General features: G+C 43.1%; 1 protein-coding gene across 2 annotated transcripts in view; it reads right to left on the bottom strand.

Annotated features, from left to right (window-relative positions):
* IGF1R (insulin like growth factor 1 receptor) overlaps positions 1 to 14,226 on the bottom strand; it is a 170,618-nt gene that overhangs the window by 30,163 nt on the left and 126,229 nt on the right. For both annotated transcript variants that reach the window (XM_036389327.1, XM_036389326.1), the window contains exons 3-10: positions 13,699 to 14,011; positions 11,040 to 11,185; positions 9,433 to 9,577; positions 5,537 to 5,751; positions 3,474 to 3,600; positions 2,002 to 2,240; positions 1,371 to 1,538; positions 999 to 1,203 (exon numbers count right to left, since the gene is read on the bottom strand). In XM_036389327.1, the coding sequence (XP_036245220.1) occupies positions 999 to 1,203; positions 1,371 to 1,538; positions 2,002 to 2,240; positions 3,474 to 3,600; positions 5,537 to 5,751; positions 9,433 to 9,577; positions 11,040 to 11,185; positions 13,699 to 14,011 (1,558 nt within the window). The remainder of the gene's footprint in view (positions 1 to 998; positions 1,204 to 1,370; positions 1,539 to 2,001; positions 2,241 to 3,473; positions 3,601 to 5,536; positions 5,752 to 9,432; positions 9,578 to 11,039; positions 11,186 to 13,698; positions 14,012 to 14,226) is intronic.

A 14,226-nucleotide genomic window follows, 5' to 3' on the forward strand; every position in this document is an offset into this window, starting at 1 on the left:
TAAGATACTTCACACCTCCCAAGGGAGGCAGTATTTAGCTCCTCATTCTTTGGATAAAGCTAGGAAGCATTGCAAATATCAAAGTCTCAACCCCAATAAGTCAATCCAACACATCCTTGAATAAAAGTCCAAAAAATCACAATGGAGAATGATGTGAACCAGCATCAATGAGCAGCAATGCCACACTCTTGTCAAACACAGGATTTGACCATGGACTTTCCCTGCCAGGAGGGACAATGAGACAAGGTGCACCACTGAGATCTAACAGTGTATTAAAGACTGCAACACAACAGCTGTGCACTGTGTGCCCTGCCCCAGCATCCAATCACCCTCAGTAACAACACCTTACCTGAAAGATAAATTGGAAACTCAAGGATCAAAATCACCAATTAATTCAGTAGAATCTACTCTGTGTTGCAGCACAGAATCATTACAATTCCACTTAACATGTACACAGGTGTTTATGGTGGGAGAGTGGAAATATTTACTACTTCTCTGCAGTGCTGACCCAGGAAACACACAAGCCCTTTGCAATTAGTGCAGTGAGAAAAGGAAACCAATTTCAATTCTGTGAGGCAACTGTGCCCTTAATTTCAAAGATAAACTCAGATTAGGAGCACAAGCACTTAAATGGTTATTTAGAGAAAAATCACATCTGAAACCCTCTGGTCTGCCTCATGTTGCTTGTCTCTGAAACCCTTAGAGACAACGAGCTCCTTAAGTGACTCTTGAGTCTCAAAAGAAACCATCACTGAAATCCTTGATCAATACAGGTAAGAACCCTTACTACAGGCTAGAATTGAAAGAAAGAAATGAAAATCGGCAAATAAGAGAAACTGCAAAGTAAGGCTGTGGAATGTCTCACATGAAAGGAAAGGTAATGTTCAGTGTTTTAGGTGTTTCTGTGTGTTGTCGTGTCCAGGAAACCTCAGCTCTAGGAAATGTTAAAAAATGAAATTATCAGCCCTACTTCCAAAGAAGTGTCCAACGCCCATTACCTGGGGACAAAGATGGAGTTATGAAGGAAGTTCTCAAAGACTTTCCGGTACTCTGCTTCCTCCTTCTCCGCCTGCTTTTCTGCCTCTGTCTTGGGACAAGCACAACAAGGTCCTTTCTCTCCCCCACAGCCCTCTGGCTTGGTGGGCTCAGTGGCTTCTTCTGTATCAATGGTCCCATCAGCATATCTTCTAATTGGGACTTTATCTTGAAAGAAAAGAACAGAGTTGGTTTCTTTCTCTCCAGATCACGGATACAGCAACAATCTGTATTTACCCATTCCCTCTACTGGCTGATGTTTAGCCCTTGCCAGTGAAGAGCCCTGGCAGGCAGAGTCCCAGGCATTTCCACACAAGAGCCTTTGGTTCTCCTACCTTTGGAGCAGTAATTGTGTCTGTACAGGTAACTGTCCTGAGGCTGCTGCTGCCAGCGCACGATGTAGTAGGAGAGGTTCCCATTGGGAAGAGAGGGAGGATTCCATTTCACAATCAGCTGGGATGAGGAGTTGGATGCTGAAATAACATCCAGGGGAATGGATGGCACTAGAGAAGGAAAAAAAGAAAGAAAAAAGAAAGGTATTTAAATCTAGAGCACTCTACAGTTTATTTCCATGCGAACTTTTGAGCGAACCCCAATGCATTTCTATACTGCAAGGAAAAACACCACCTTATTTCAAAGAAAGGATTTTCTACTTATGCCAACAGTTAAGGGTTCAACTGCAACCAAGTCCCAACCCAAAGTTATACTTAAATTAATCTTTACAATGGATCAAAGCCTGCAATTCTAACTTCAAGAAGCTCCCATAGTTCCTAATGAAAGTAGTATCTAAAAAAACAGTTTTAATTCAAATTTTAATACTACTTTCATAATAAATGAAACTGCTAGCACTATGCACATCATCTGCATATAAATTTTATTTCTGTATCAACAACAGAACTTGCACAATAATGCACTGATCACACCTGCAGCATTGTCAACCTCTCACCCCAGAGCCCAGCATCTCACCTGCAGCATTGGTTCGAATATATATGATTTCACTTTTTGCTCCATGAATATGATGATTTTCCATCATTGTGAGGGTAACAGCCTTGACATAAATGGCATACTGAGTCCAAGGTTTCAACCCTTGCAGAAGAATTCCAGGATTGTTCTCTTTGTTTGGTGGCAGGTCAACATCAACCATGTTCCAGCTATTGGAGCCACAAGCATCTTGCCCATCATACTCTGTCACATTTTTGAATGGTCTGAAATATTCAAAGAAAAAAGTAGTACAATTAGTTATTTTCTTCCAAAACGTGTCATATATGTATAAGAGTACCTCGCTTCAAAGTTGCTCAATGAAACAAAAAAAGCTTACTTGCTTTCCACAGCAGAATATACCAGAAAAAAAAAAGTATTTCCAAGCAGTACAAAATTCAGAGTTCAGTTTTAGTCATGAGTAATAAAGCAATATTCTCAAAAAAACTCTAAATTTATCTTGTTTTTTTACTCAAAACAGGCAGTGAAATGCTTCAGACATATTTAGACTTTAAATAAACATATATCAAACAGAAGCAACTCAAAACAGTTGTTGATAGTGGCCAAGCTTTTTACTATAAAGAACCCAGAGTTCCAAGACTGCCTTGATCAGTCCAGTGGGCTTTTTACCCTTTTATTTCCACACAATACAAACACATTTATACAGTTCTACTTTTCAGATGTTGTAACACTGGTGAAAGAGCATACAAATTCTTGTTATTAATATCTGTACACTTGCCAGCAATGCTTTCATTGTAGAACATCACAATGATCTTTTTCAAGTGATGCTGGACATGAACCATTTGTGCTTCCATGTCCCACATCTTCGTTCCATGTATCATTACCAGCATTCCAAACTTCCCTTTCACACCTCCAGACTACTTGGAGAGTTATTTTTGTGCTCACTTGGGTGGTTTTTTATTATTTTAAATCTGAGCCATTACAAGGACATTCAAAGGCAGGGGCATCTCCCAAGTAATTTGGATTTCTCCAGTAACTGCCCCACACCTTCATTATCAAGAGATACTACTGCAGGAAATGACCAGAGCTGGATAATCCAAACAACCCCAAACCCTGAGCAGATAATTCATCCAGGTGGCAGGGCAAACTCCTGACCTGGGATGCTCTCTAGTCGATTCTTTGACTAGAGAAAGCAAGTATCTCAGTAAACACGGTGACTTAGGAGCAGCTCCAAATCAGACCCCTGAGAAGAGCCAAGCTATCCACCTTTCTCTTTTTTCAAATTTGAAACCTCCCGATGAATTTGCAATCCATTTGTAGGACTCATTCAAACCAATCCTCTTTTCAAAGGAGGCTTGTGCTCCACCAAGAAAAGAATCAGAACAAAAGCAGGACTTGAGGATGAAATACACAAACTGGATGAGCCATCCTGCAGTAGGAACAGAATCTTCTGCCCTCCCTTGGACTGCCCTGGTTCATCTCTGATGACATCTACTTACGCCTCTTTGTAGTAAACAGTGAAGCTGATGAGGTCTCTGTAATCTGGAGGGCGATACCGCTCCCACGTCAGCTTAATCCGATTCTTGAGTGTCGTGTTGGAAACAAAATGCAGAATTTTGCTTTCACCTGCAGTGCAAAAGGACAGGACATGCTAGAGTTGGCATCACATCACCTTTGAGTGTTTTTTGTTTCTTAGATATCAGTTTTAGCTAATGAGCCTTTCCAGTAGCACCTATGACACGACAGGATACCAACAGCCTTTTGTCTCTGTAGAGCTTCCTCTTTCCTCCTACTACATTTGAGAGCTTAAGGGTAAGCACTGACCTTGGCAATCAGTTTAAAAAATGCTTGAGCCACTTGTTATTAATTTTTTTTGAAGCGGATTTTCTTTAATGCATCATCAGAAAGCTCTTGAAAACTACTTCAGAGTCTCCCTGAGGGAGGAATGGAAGCCCTGTTTATCCATAGGACTGGTTTTGGAAGCACTGAATTCATCATCTGGCTCCAAAGCACGCGCAGAGCAGTCACCAGCCTCTGTGTGCTCACTCTCCAGGACAACTTTTGACAACTACCATTTGTTTTTCTGGAGACTGAACAACATGGAAAAGACAAAGGAGTTTACATTCCCATTCATCAGAGGCTGGACCAAGAACTCCAAAACTCAGTTCATATACGGCACAACCATTTGATGGCAGCAGCTTCCAGCTACTCTTCTGAACAGACCTGGATGGAAGCCCACAGCTTTGAAATGAATGGCTTCCCACTACCAACTCACTGAGCTTTCCAACCCAAAACAAAATAGCATTTTAAAAACTTAATTCTTGGATGAAGAAATTGTGTTCTGTCAACTGTGAGCTGGTTTCTAATGTTCCATAGAAGCTCTGAAAATAAAGAGGTTTTCACCCTCGTGTACACTGGCACTGTTGGTGCTATCTTTGCAAAGGCAGTTGAGCTTTTGTTGATTCTTTTGCCCTTCTCAGAGTCAGAAAGCTTTCTGTGCTGGTTTCTTAAAAAAGCAGGCAGCGGCTGGCACTGGCCTCAGTGGTAGTAAGGCCTGGCTGTGTGTCTGTAACTCCTCCAGGACTGCAAGGCTTTGCTCTATTGAACGTGCAAAGAATGGAGGGTGCTTACAACAAGGATCTGGGCCATCTGCGTGTCTGCATCGCGCCCAAAGAGACGTTCAGCAGACTACGTGTCCTAGTTTTGTAAGCACCATCCACAACAAGGGGACTTGACTTATACACAAGATCCATTTTAGTTTACTCAGCTCCAAAAACACCACAAAGCGACCAAGGGAAAAAAGCATTGCCAGTTTTAAGGGTTTGAGGTGAAACTTGTAGGCATTCTTAATTCCTAGAAGAGAGATTGCTTTTAAATGTGCTGTTACACCTGGAGACCTGATGTGCAAACCACCAAAGCCAAGAGAGGACTTTCCAATAACTCTGACCATTGCAGAATCCAAAATAAATGCAGATACACTCAGCCTTAAGAATACTGCAGAACAGTAAAAAGTGTTCTGAATTCAAAAGCAAGTAATTTAAAAACAAAGCAGAGCAAAATAAGTTTGAAACAAGCATTTCTAGCAACCAGGTAAACAGTTTGCTTTGGTGTCTATGGAACTGTTATTCAGCTGCTTCCTTAGCATCAAGAAAGAATAAGTATCAGAGAAAGGAAAACCCCTATAATGATGCACAGTTACAAAGGAGACTGAGAAATTGCTCCTTGTTGGATACACCAAACTACTGGATTTCATTTCTCATTTCCCAGGTATGCTCCTATTGTTACCTGCTGCTGCTGTCACAAAACAGGGCATTTGGGAAGAAGTCATCTCCTACAAGTGGGTTTTACAGATGAGATAGGGACTGTGTAACCACCTCATTTTCCACTCATGTAAAGGTACCTTCACAGCTACAGTTTAAAGCCTGAACAAGAAGAAGGACTGAAATCCTCCTAAACTCTAAATATTGCACTGGTCAGCAACAGGTCAGTGTGTTGGGTTTGTTCTTGTGACACCCTCCTGTGCAGTTGGCATTGAGATTTTTTTTTTTGTTTGTTTACTTACAAGAGGCTCTCTCCCCATTGTTCCTTGGATTTATATCTCCTTTGCTCTGTCGTCCCTTGGTTCCTGAAACCTCCTCCATACGGTAAATCTCAGAAACACACAGTTTAGGATTAAATGCAAAGTACATTTTCCCCTCACTGATGGTCAAGTTATGATGGTTCCAGTCCCACAGCTGCTGAAGATTGTGGTTGTCAAGCACATAGAAGGAGTAATTCCTAGAAGAAAGTTTTTGAAGAAAAAATAGTTTAATTCACAGCTCATTCCAACGAACAATACCTTAATATAAGAAAACTTTGAAATACTGTGTTTGCTCCTCTTACTTTGAACTGATGTTCAGCAAAGGGCTTTCTTCTCCCCCATGGAGCAAGTTAACCCTGACTGTTTAGGGGGCAAGGAAATGAGCGTGACACAGGACTCCAAAGGTGACAGCACACCATCTACACCCCACTCCAATGTGTTTTAAGAGTTGTATAGGAGCTGCTATGAGGAATATATAAGTTCAAGTCCTCTGAACAGCAGGTCTGTACACTGGATTTTCCATTTGGTGGCAAATGGGAAGCAGTAACCTTAGGTATTTTATGGAAGGAAAAGCCTTCTGGAGTTCTGACAATAAAGCAGTCATTAACACAGCTCTTGTTTATGTTTACAAAAGCAACTCTAAAAGCTTGCATAGTGAAGTTTCCTTGCCTTTCTGTTCTACCCTCTTGGCCCAATAAAGATTTCCTACATTGTGCCAAGTACAGCTGCACCTGTACATCAAAACCCAACAGCAAACAGTTGTACTGAGTGCACAGGATCCACACTTCAGAGCACAGAACTAAACACAGGCAGCTGTGCTGAGCCCACTCCCTAAGCACAGCCCTGGAATAACATGCACATCCTTTATTTTCACAGATACTGTATACAAAGCTGTATGTAAAAGGCCTATTAAATATTATGAAAGCCCTATTAAATATTATGAAGAAATTCCTGGTACTACTCAATTTGGCTGAATTGGGAAAAAAAGCACACATGCAACAGAAGCAAGATTGTAGGCTCTACATCAGCTGCAAGACAACACCTGCAAGGACACTGATATTTGGGATAGCAGGGACAGGAATGCACCACTGGGAAATGAGATAAAGGTCTGTGTAGCTGATGAACCTAAATCAAGATAACCTGCCATGGCAGCATTTATTTCACTCTGCTGGGAAGTTCCTCCATCATTAACTACAGCAACACAAAATCCACTATGAACACAATGAAGCCCATCTTACACTGCTAAGCCCTTGTGAACAGAGCTATACTGGGCTTTCTACAAACCCTTCTAACTACAGAGTTTCTGCAGGGAAATGTGGCAAACAAACCATAGGGCTCATAAAAAGCTGTCATATTATTCATTTATGGTTTTCCATCAATTATTCCATTTAAAATTTAGCATTACATCCTCCCTCACCCAATCGGAAACAAAAACTTTGTATTTGGCTCCAATCTGCACAGATTTGCCATTTCTTGTAATGCAGAGCATATTTTCAGAATAATGTGAAAGACAAGTTGTTTTTCTTATTTCCATCTGTCACCTAATTACCCAGGACTTGATTTCTAATGAAGTTGCTATACCTGGTACCACTTCACACAGATGCTGAGAAGAATGTGCTCAGTTAACAAGAGAGCAGAGACATGTTTGTGCTTTAAATGCTTTCTGCCAGTAAGAGAACAAGGATGTTGAACTGCCTGTGGGATTTGACAGACATCACCAAACCTTGTGTGGATTTGAAAGTATTGCACCTTACTAAAGTTCAGTGTTTTCTTGCCTTGGTTAAAAAGCTAAATATATGAGCTTCTGAAATCTCCATACAAACCCAGCCGCCTCACACCTCAGTGTACAAACTACCCAACTCACTTTTTCAAACTTCACTCCCACACAGGCAGCTGAGAAACCCCCCCCCAAAATCAGCACTGACATGAGGAGCATCCCCATGGGAGCCTGCACTGCAGCCAGGTGTCACCACAGGTCTGGAGGGTGTCATTTATTCCCCACCCACCCTCAGCACAGGGTGCCTGCTCTGCTGGAATGCTGTGGTTAGATCAGGCCTTGCTGCTCTGCTGAAGACTGTCTGGATTCACCACACCCTGACAACAATGATCCCAGGAAAACAAGCCGTGAATTCCTCAGTGAGGAACCACCCAACAGCTAGAGATCCTGTTCACACCTTCCAACAGGCCTGACAGCGGATGCCTCTGCCTCAAAATGGTGTAGAAAACAGGGGGGAGGTTGTTTGGATTTTCTAGGCTGTCCCCCAGTTTGCTGCAGAGGTTGAAACACAGCATCAGAGCAGGTCAGTGCCCCAGCTGAAACTCCTCCTCAGTCATCATATCCCCACTTGCTCCTGAAGGCCACACACTGCTCATTTTCCAGTACCCAACCTGGGATGCTCTGGGATGTGCTGCCCACACCATCCCTGCACACAGCAGGGAACACAGACCCCAGCAGAGGATGGAGGGGCCTGGCAGAGTCAGCACAAGATGGGAGAACAAAACCCTGAAACAGACACTGAGACCACTGTGGCACATCCCCATCTCAGTTTCTCTACCTGCAAGGAGAAATTACTTTCTTGCTGTGGAAGCATGATCTCTACAGACATGGTTTTCAAAAGAGGCAATGAAAACTCTACAGACAAACAAAGCAGATTCCCTCTAAACTTTCCACTCTCCATGATAACCAAGGCAAGCAACAGCAACTGAATAAGGAACAAAACATCTGAAGTGCTGTTTTGTCAGTCCAGTTCAATAAATAAAAGGACAGTGGCCGTGGGGTCAGTCATGAAATGAGCTATAATCATAATGGGCCTTAAGTTACCCCCTCCCTCACCCCTCAAGGCACTGCTGGCACAAACAGCTCATGTTCCAGCAGCCCACTGCTTTCCAGGTTAAGATCCCACTCCCTGTTGTTCACAGCTCTGCCCAAGTAATTGTCCAGGCTCAGTCCTTCTTCATCAGGTGCCTACTTCCACCTAAGTATTTTTGGACATGTTATTTAGACTGTGGTAATGCCTAAATTATGCCAGGCATCTTCCAAGCAAAGAGACTGCCCCTTAGTATGTAACTGCAGTCATTTCCTAACACAGGAATTCTAGCACAAGCAGCTCTTTACTATAGATCTGGTTTACCTCCCCACTCAGCCTCATTTTCTTCTTCAAAGCTGCACCTATTTACTTCTCTGTTTGGACATTCACCACACCTCAGCATCACACACTCTTGCAGGGATAAAATCTTTTGCCTTGACTAACTTTTACCATCATAGGAAAACAGGAGTTATGTGCAGCAATAAGTATCACATGGTGAGTAATTATAGCAGCAATATAATCCACAGCAAACATTTCAAGGGATCAACTTTTCCTGACCAGTCTTTTGCATGCTCAGTAGATAATCCATGTAATGCTAACATTTCAGGGAGTTGCAAACAATTGCAACTTGCACTGTTTTTCACTTCCAGTTGCATTCCCTGGCCAGTAAAATTCTTATTTCCTTTCAGCTGACTTCTCCATAAAATTCTTCTAAAACCCAACAGTAAAGAACTACAAAGAAATCAACTTGTTTCTGAAGACACTCTTTTGTCAAAGAGAGCAAAAAGAACAAAACTGCTTTATTGATGTAAAGAATCTACCCAGAAAAACCTAAAGTGAAAAGCAACAGCAAAGGTACCATAAAATACTTGTCACATACTCAATTTAACATGCTGATTTGGACAGTAATGCAAATGAGCAATGCTGTGCAGAGGTGTTCATGAGGAGAAAAACCCTGCACATTAGTGCAAGAGCAGAGTCCATAAATGAAAGTAAATGGGTTTAAGGAGACTTATTCTCCACAGCTTTCTATGAAAGTGAAATTGCAGTCACAAATATCTGAACACTTACCCATCCACCTGCTCCTCTCCCAGAATGTACCGCAGGTTCTTCAGGAAAGACAGGGAGACCAAGGCATGGGAATGCCGAATCTTCACGTACCCCGTTACTGTCTCTATCAGACCCATAAAATTCTCCAGTTCTGAGGCAATGTTATCTACAGTGAGAAAATGATAACCATTATTGTAACAGAATTCACAGCTTTGACTATTATGAATATTCTGCTTTGTCCAGCAGTAGCTCAGTAAAAGATAATGTTTGTACTTGCTGCTTTTGAAAATGAGAGACACTGGTTTTCCTCCCCCAGAACAGCTGCCTGTGCAGCCAGATGGTTGAAGGGCAAAATAAAGCCACAGAGTAACAGTGGGAAACCAGGCTTGCTTTTCCATACTGGAACACCTGATTTTTCCATGGGCATTGCCCTCTGAAGCCAGCACCAAATGGTGAGCCAGCATTCTGGCAGGGATGAAAAGACCCTTGTGTAAATGCACACACCATGAGATGGAATTGCTCTTTGGGTATGGAGCAAAGGTCAGGCAGAAAGCTCCACTGGAAAACAGAGTAAGACTGAAGATGAAGAGGAGAGGCTATGTTCCTGGTCTGCTCTAGGTCACAGAGCATTGCTTTCCATGACCTGAAAAGCTACAAAACTGAACCAGTTGATGAAATAACAAAGATAAAACCATCAGGAAGTCCTCCTGCCATGGAGCATGTTCCAGATAACTCACTTTCCCATACCAAATAATCAGATGCTCTTTAGCACTCTAAAATAATGGTTTGATAAAATAAAACAAAAAAACCATCCACACGCTTGCCCCAGCTAACTGGAACATGTCCCCTAAGGGAAGATTGTACCTGTAGCAGTGGGACCACAAATTAAAAATCCACATGCTGCTGTAACTAAACCTGGAACTTTCATTCAGCATGAGGCAGGGAATCAAACAGATCCCAATCTTTCAATCCTATTCATGAAACTAAAAGAGACCTTCCATAGGGACATACAAGTCCAATAAAAACTAACAGCAATTTTTACTCTGCTTTTAAGAGCTCATCAACTGTCAACACCTCCCTGGCTGATGAATCACTGCTCTGACAAATGTAATCCATTGCTTGCTCAAGACATGTGACAGAAGTGGCCAGCTCACTAATGCTGACCATCCAGCAGCACAGTGTTAGGCTTCATAAGAGCTCTCAGCACTCTGGATTCCCTGTTCTAGCAAAACACCACACCTTGCCTTAAAAAGTGAGGCTCTGCAGTCTTACAATGCCATGTGACAAGTTATTTACCTACCCAGATGCAAGGATTTTCAACTTTTCCACCTTCTTGGGCCTTTATTACTCCTTTGGGACCACTGCTCATCTAACTGCCTAATCCTGGTTCCTTGTCCTGCCAAAAAACCCTAACAAAAATACCAGCTTTCCCTGGGAGCTGCATACCCATTCCACCCACGTGGGGCAGGACAGTGCTGCAGAGGGCCAAATCAAACAGGAGCACTGCTCTGGGCCTGGAAAGCAAACAGCTTGCTGAGTTTTTAATGTTCTTATCATCACGCTGACGACAGAAGGAAAAATGTGAAAAGCAGCCTTATCAGGGCTCCGAAAGAAGGGCGATCACTTACTGCCACGGCGGATGTTGATCAGCAGATTTCCCTTGAGAATTGTGCAGCCCTGCAACATTTGTGCTGATGTGACTGAGTCAATGGTCTTTGTTTTCCCATCCTCACAAATTTTGGGGCAAGGCCCCTCACAAGGGCTGCAGAACATGCTGTGAGGAAAGAGAAGGATATTGAAAATAAACAGTGATATGCAAACTCCGAGTCTACAGACTGCTCTGAGTTGAATTTTGGAAGTTGTTTCCCTCTAAAGCTTTGGCAAATCCTCCAGGCCAGAATGAAAGCTGCCATGCTTGTTCAGGATACACTTGCCCTGCTGCACTCCAGAGAAGCTGGAGCATTGTACCTCATACAGTGACTGAATGGAACCATACCCACAGTCTGACAGCTTCTGGAAGACTCTGTGGTCCTTCTAAAGTCAGGTAAAACCCAGTGCCCTTACAACTGTGCATTTACTCCAACTGAATTGTTCCCAGGAACCCCTCCTCTCCCATTTACAAAGACAGCCTCAGAGTGCAGGGAGGTTTCATACTAATCCAGGCCAACCTCACAAAATAGGCCAGCCAAGAACTGGAGATGGGAAAACACTGTTCACATTCTTATAAAGTTGTCTGTGTCCATGTCCATAAACCAATATTTAAAGCTCTGCACTAGGGAATTCCATGCTCCTGGCCATTTAACTCAGAAAGACAACTGTGGGGACACACAGGCAGGAGGGATGAGGAGAAAGTGAGCAGTACTTAAGTTGTACTTCTTACAGCTTAAGAGGCATTAAAGCAGCAAGTTTAAGGAAACAGAAGATTGTGTCTTGATGCCAGGACAACTAATTGGCAACAGAAATTGGGAGAGGAAGGCCAGAAGTCTAAGCAGGTTCAAAATGGGTGATAGAGATGGAAACATCAAGAAACACACATCCCCAAACACAGAGAAACCAGACTGCCAGAAGCTGGGAGGCAACGCTGAAACACAAGCTCACTTCTCCTTACACTCACAGGCACTCAGAAGCATTTTTAGCAGCCAAACTCAAGCAACAAGAACTCAGGGCAGAGCAGCCTTTGGCTGCACGAGCTTTTTAAATGCTCTATGTTTTTTTCCTACGTATTCATCTCAAAGTTGGACACTTCATGTGTGCACAACACAGGCCCTCTGATCACTCTTCCTAGTAAATGTCTTTCCTCATTGAAGGTAATTTTTATTTTCCAATTTATTCTAGCATTTTACTTAGTATTTCACAATTACTTACTCCACCTAGTATCACTTTAGAGAGGAAAAATAAAAATTAAAAAAACCCAAACCCAGCTCCAAAGACAAAGGATTCTGCTGACAACACTGATGACAGAGGCTTACAATTTATTTTTTTAAAAAGAAAGTGAACCCACTTTCCTCTGAGGCTTAAAGAAACATGTAAATTGATAACAGTTTTCCATGCATAAACCATAACAGAAAGAAGCTCCTTTTCTAAACTAGTAAGCTCCTATTTCAAAATCCTGCTCTTTAACATGCCACAAACCACTAAAAGCTGCAGACACAAGAAAGAGGATTCAACTAAATGTACAAAGAATGCTGGAAATGCTTTCCATTTGCAACTATTTGTTAACAGCACCTCTGGGGAACAGAACATTCACTAGCCTTGAGTTACAGCTCCTTTCAATCTCTGCAGAGAGCACAACACCGAGATAAGACAGGATGGCCGTGCACTCCAGCGTAAGCGGCTCAAACAGCTGCTACTACAAGCTCCAGGAGATAACAAAAGCTGCATTTCTCAGGTGAATATCTGGATTTGGGCAAAGGCTGTGCTAAGTTGCTTGTATCCAAATGCCAACTGGAGACTGCCTGGAACAGATGGATGACATGCACACGGAGACACACAACTGCTGCATCACCACAGTCACCTTTCCAGGAAACACAGCAGCCTACAAAGATGTCTTTTAGCATAATACTGAAGTACTACAAATTTTAGAATACTGACTGTCCTTTACTGAAAGTCTGTGATTTCCAAGGGACAGTAGTCAATGAAGGCTGCTTGCTTAAACCACTGGAAATTACAAAAATCACAAGCAAACATTGCTCCAACTGTTAGAATTAAGTAACAGGAGGAGAGCGACACTTGTCCAAGAAAGTATTCTGTGCAATACTGTTGGCCGCTGCATTATTTTTGTCACCATCTATATGATTACTTCCTTCTAAAACACCATTGTTATCTCCTGGAAATAGTGAAAAAAGGAAATTAAATTAAATACACTAAAACATACACACGTCTAAAATGCAGGCACACAAAGCAAATAATATGCAAGGCAAGATAACTCCTATGGTTTGTTCTGTGTGATAATGGTCAACAGCCAACTCCAACCTTGGGCTTCACTTTGTTCTTGGGCTTCACTTTTGCTTTGTTACTCTCTACTTGAAGACCTGGTTCTGCATGGCATGACCTCCTCCAGCCCTTTGAGGAACCTGAGCCCACTGAGGCTGCACAGGACCGCACACACCCATCAGGGGGATTCCTCATGGAAGGGTCTAAGTCAGCTTTTATCGGGCAGTTGCGTAATCCTCCACTAAAACTCCTGCTCCTACATCCTCCCCCCTACCCCAAGTAATTTACACCCCCAGCTGCCCCGAACAGGGAGTGGCACACCCACAGAGGACAAGCAGGCAGAAGCTGCGTTACCTTTGGCTCCCGTTGCGGATGAAGCCCGAGGGACACTCGGCCATGCACTCGTCGTTGTGAATCACAAACTTCTCGTACTCGCTGGCGTCCGTGGCGGGGACTTTGGAGCAGAACTCCCTGGTGACACAGCGCCAGCCCTCGAACTTGTAGGTGTTGGGGGGGCAGGTGGGCAGGCACACGCCCTCGTAGTAGTAGTTGCGGCAGGCCACGCACGCCGTGTTGTTGTCGGGCGCCGTGCAGCTCCCCAGGCACTCGGGGTGGCAACACTCGTTTTGGTCTGTGCAGGCTCGCTTCCCGCACGAGCTGGGGCACACTGCAGGACACAAAGCAAGGCAGCGTGAGCATCACCTGTCAAGGTGGGTGGCACTAGAGAAGAAACTCTGCTCTGTGCAACTCCACGGCGATTCATTCCCTGCGCTCTAGAGCGTCTTGGAAAAGAAACCAAACCCACTATTGTAAAAAAAAAATTCTGGTTTTCTCAGCTTTAGTTGCCTGAAAGTATCTTTTTCTCAGATCAAATTTATGACA

This window comes from Molothrus ater, chromosome 13 (genome assembly GCF_012460135.2).
Source record: "Molothrus ater isolate BHLD 08-10-18 breed brown headed cowbird chromosome 13, BPBGC_Mater_1.1, whole genome shotgun sequence".
In the NCBI taxonomy this organism is placed as follows: Eukaryota; Metazoa; Chordata; class Aves; order Passeriformes; family Icteridae; genus Molothrus; species Molothrus ater.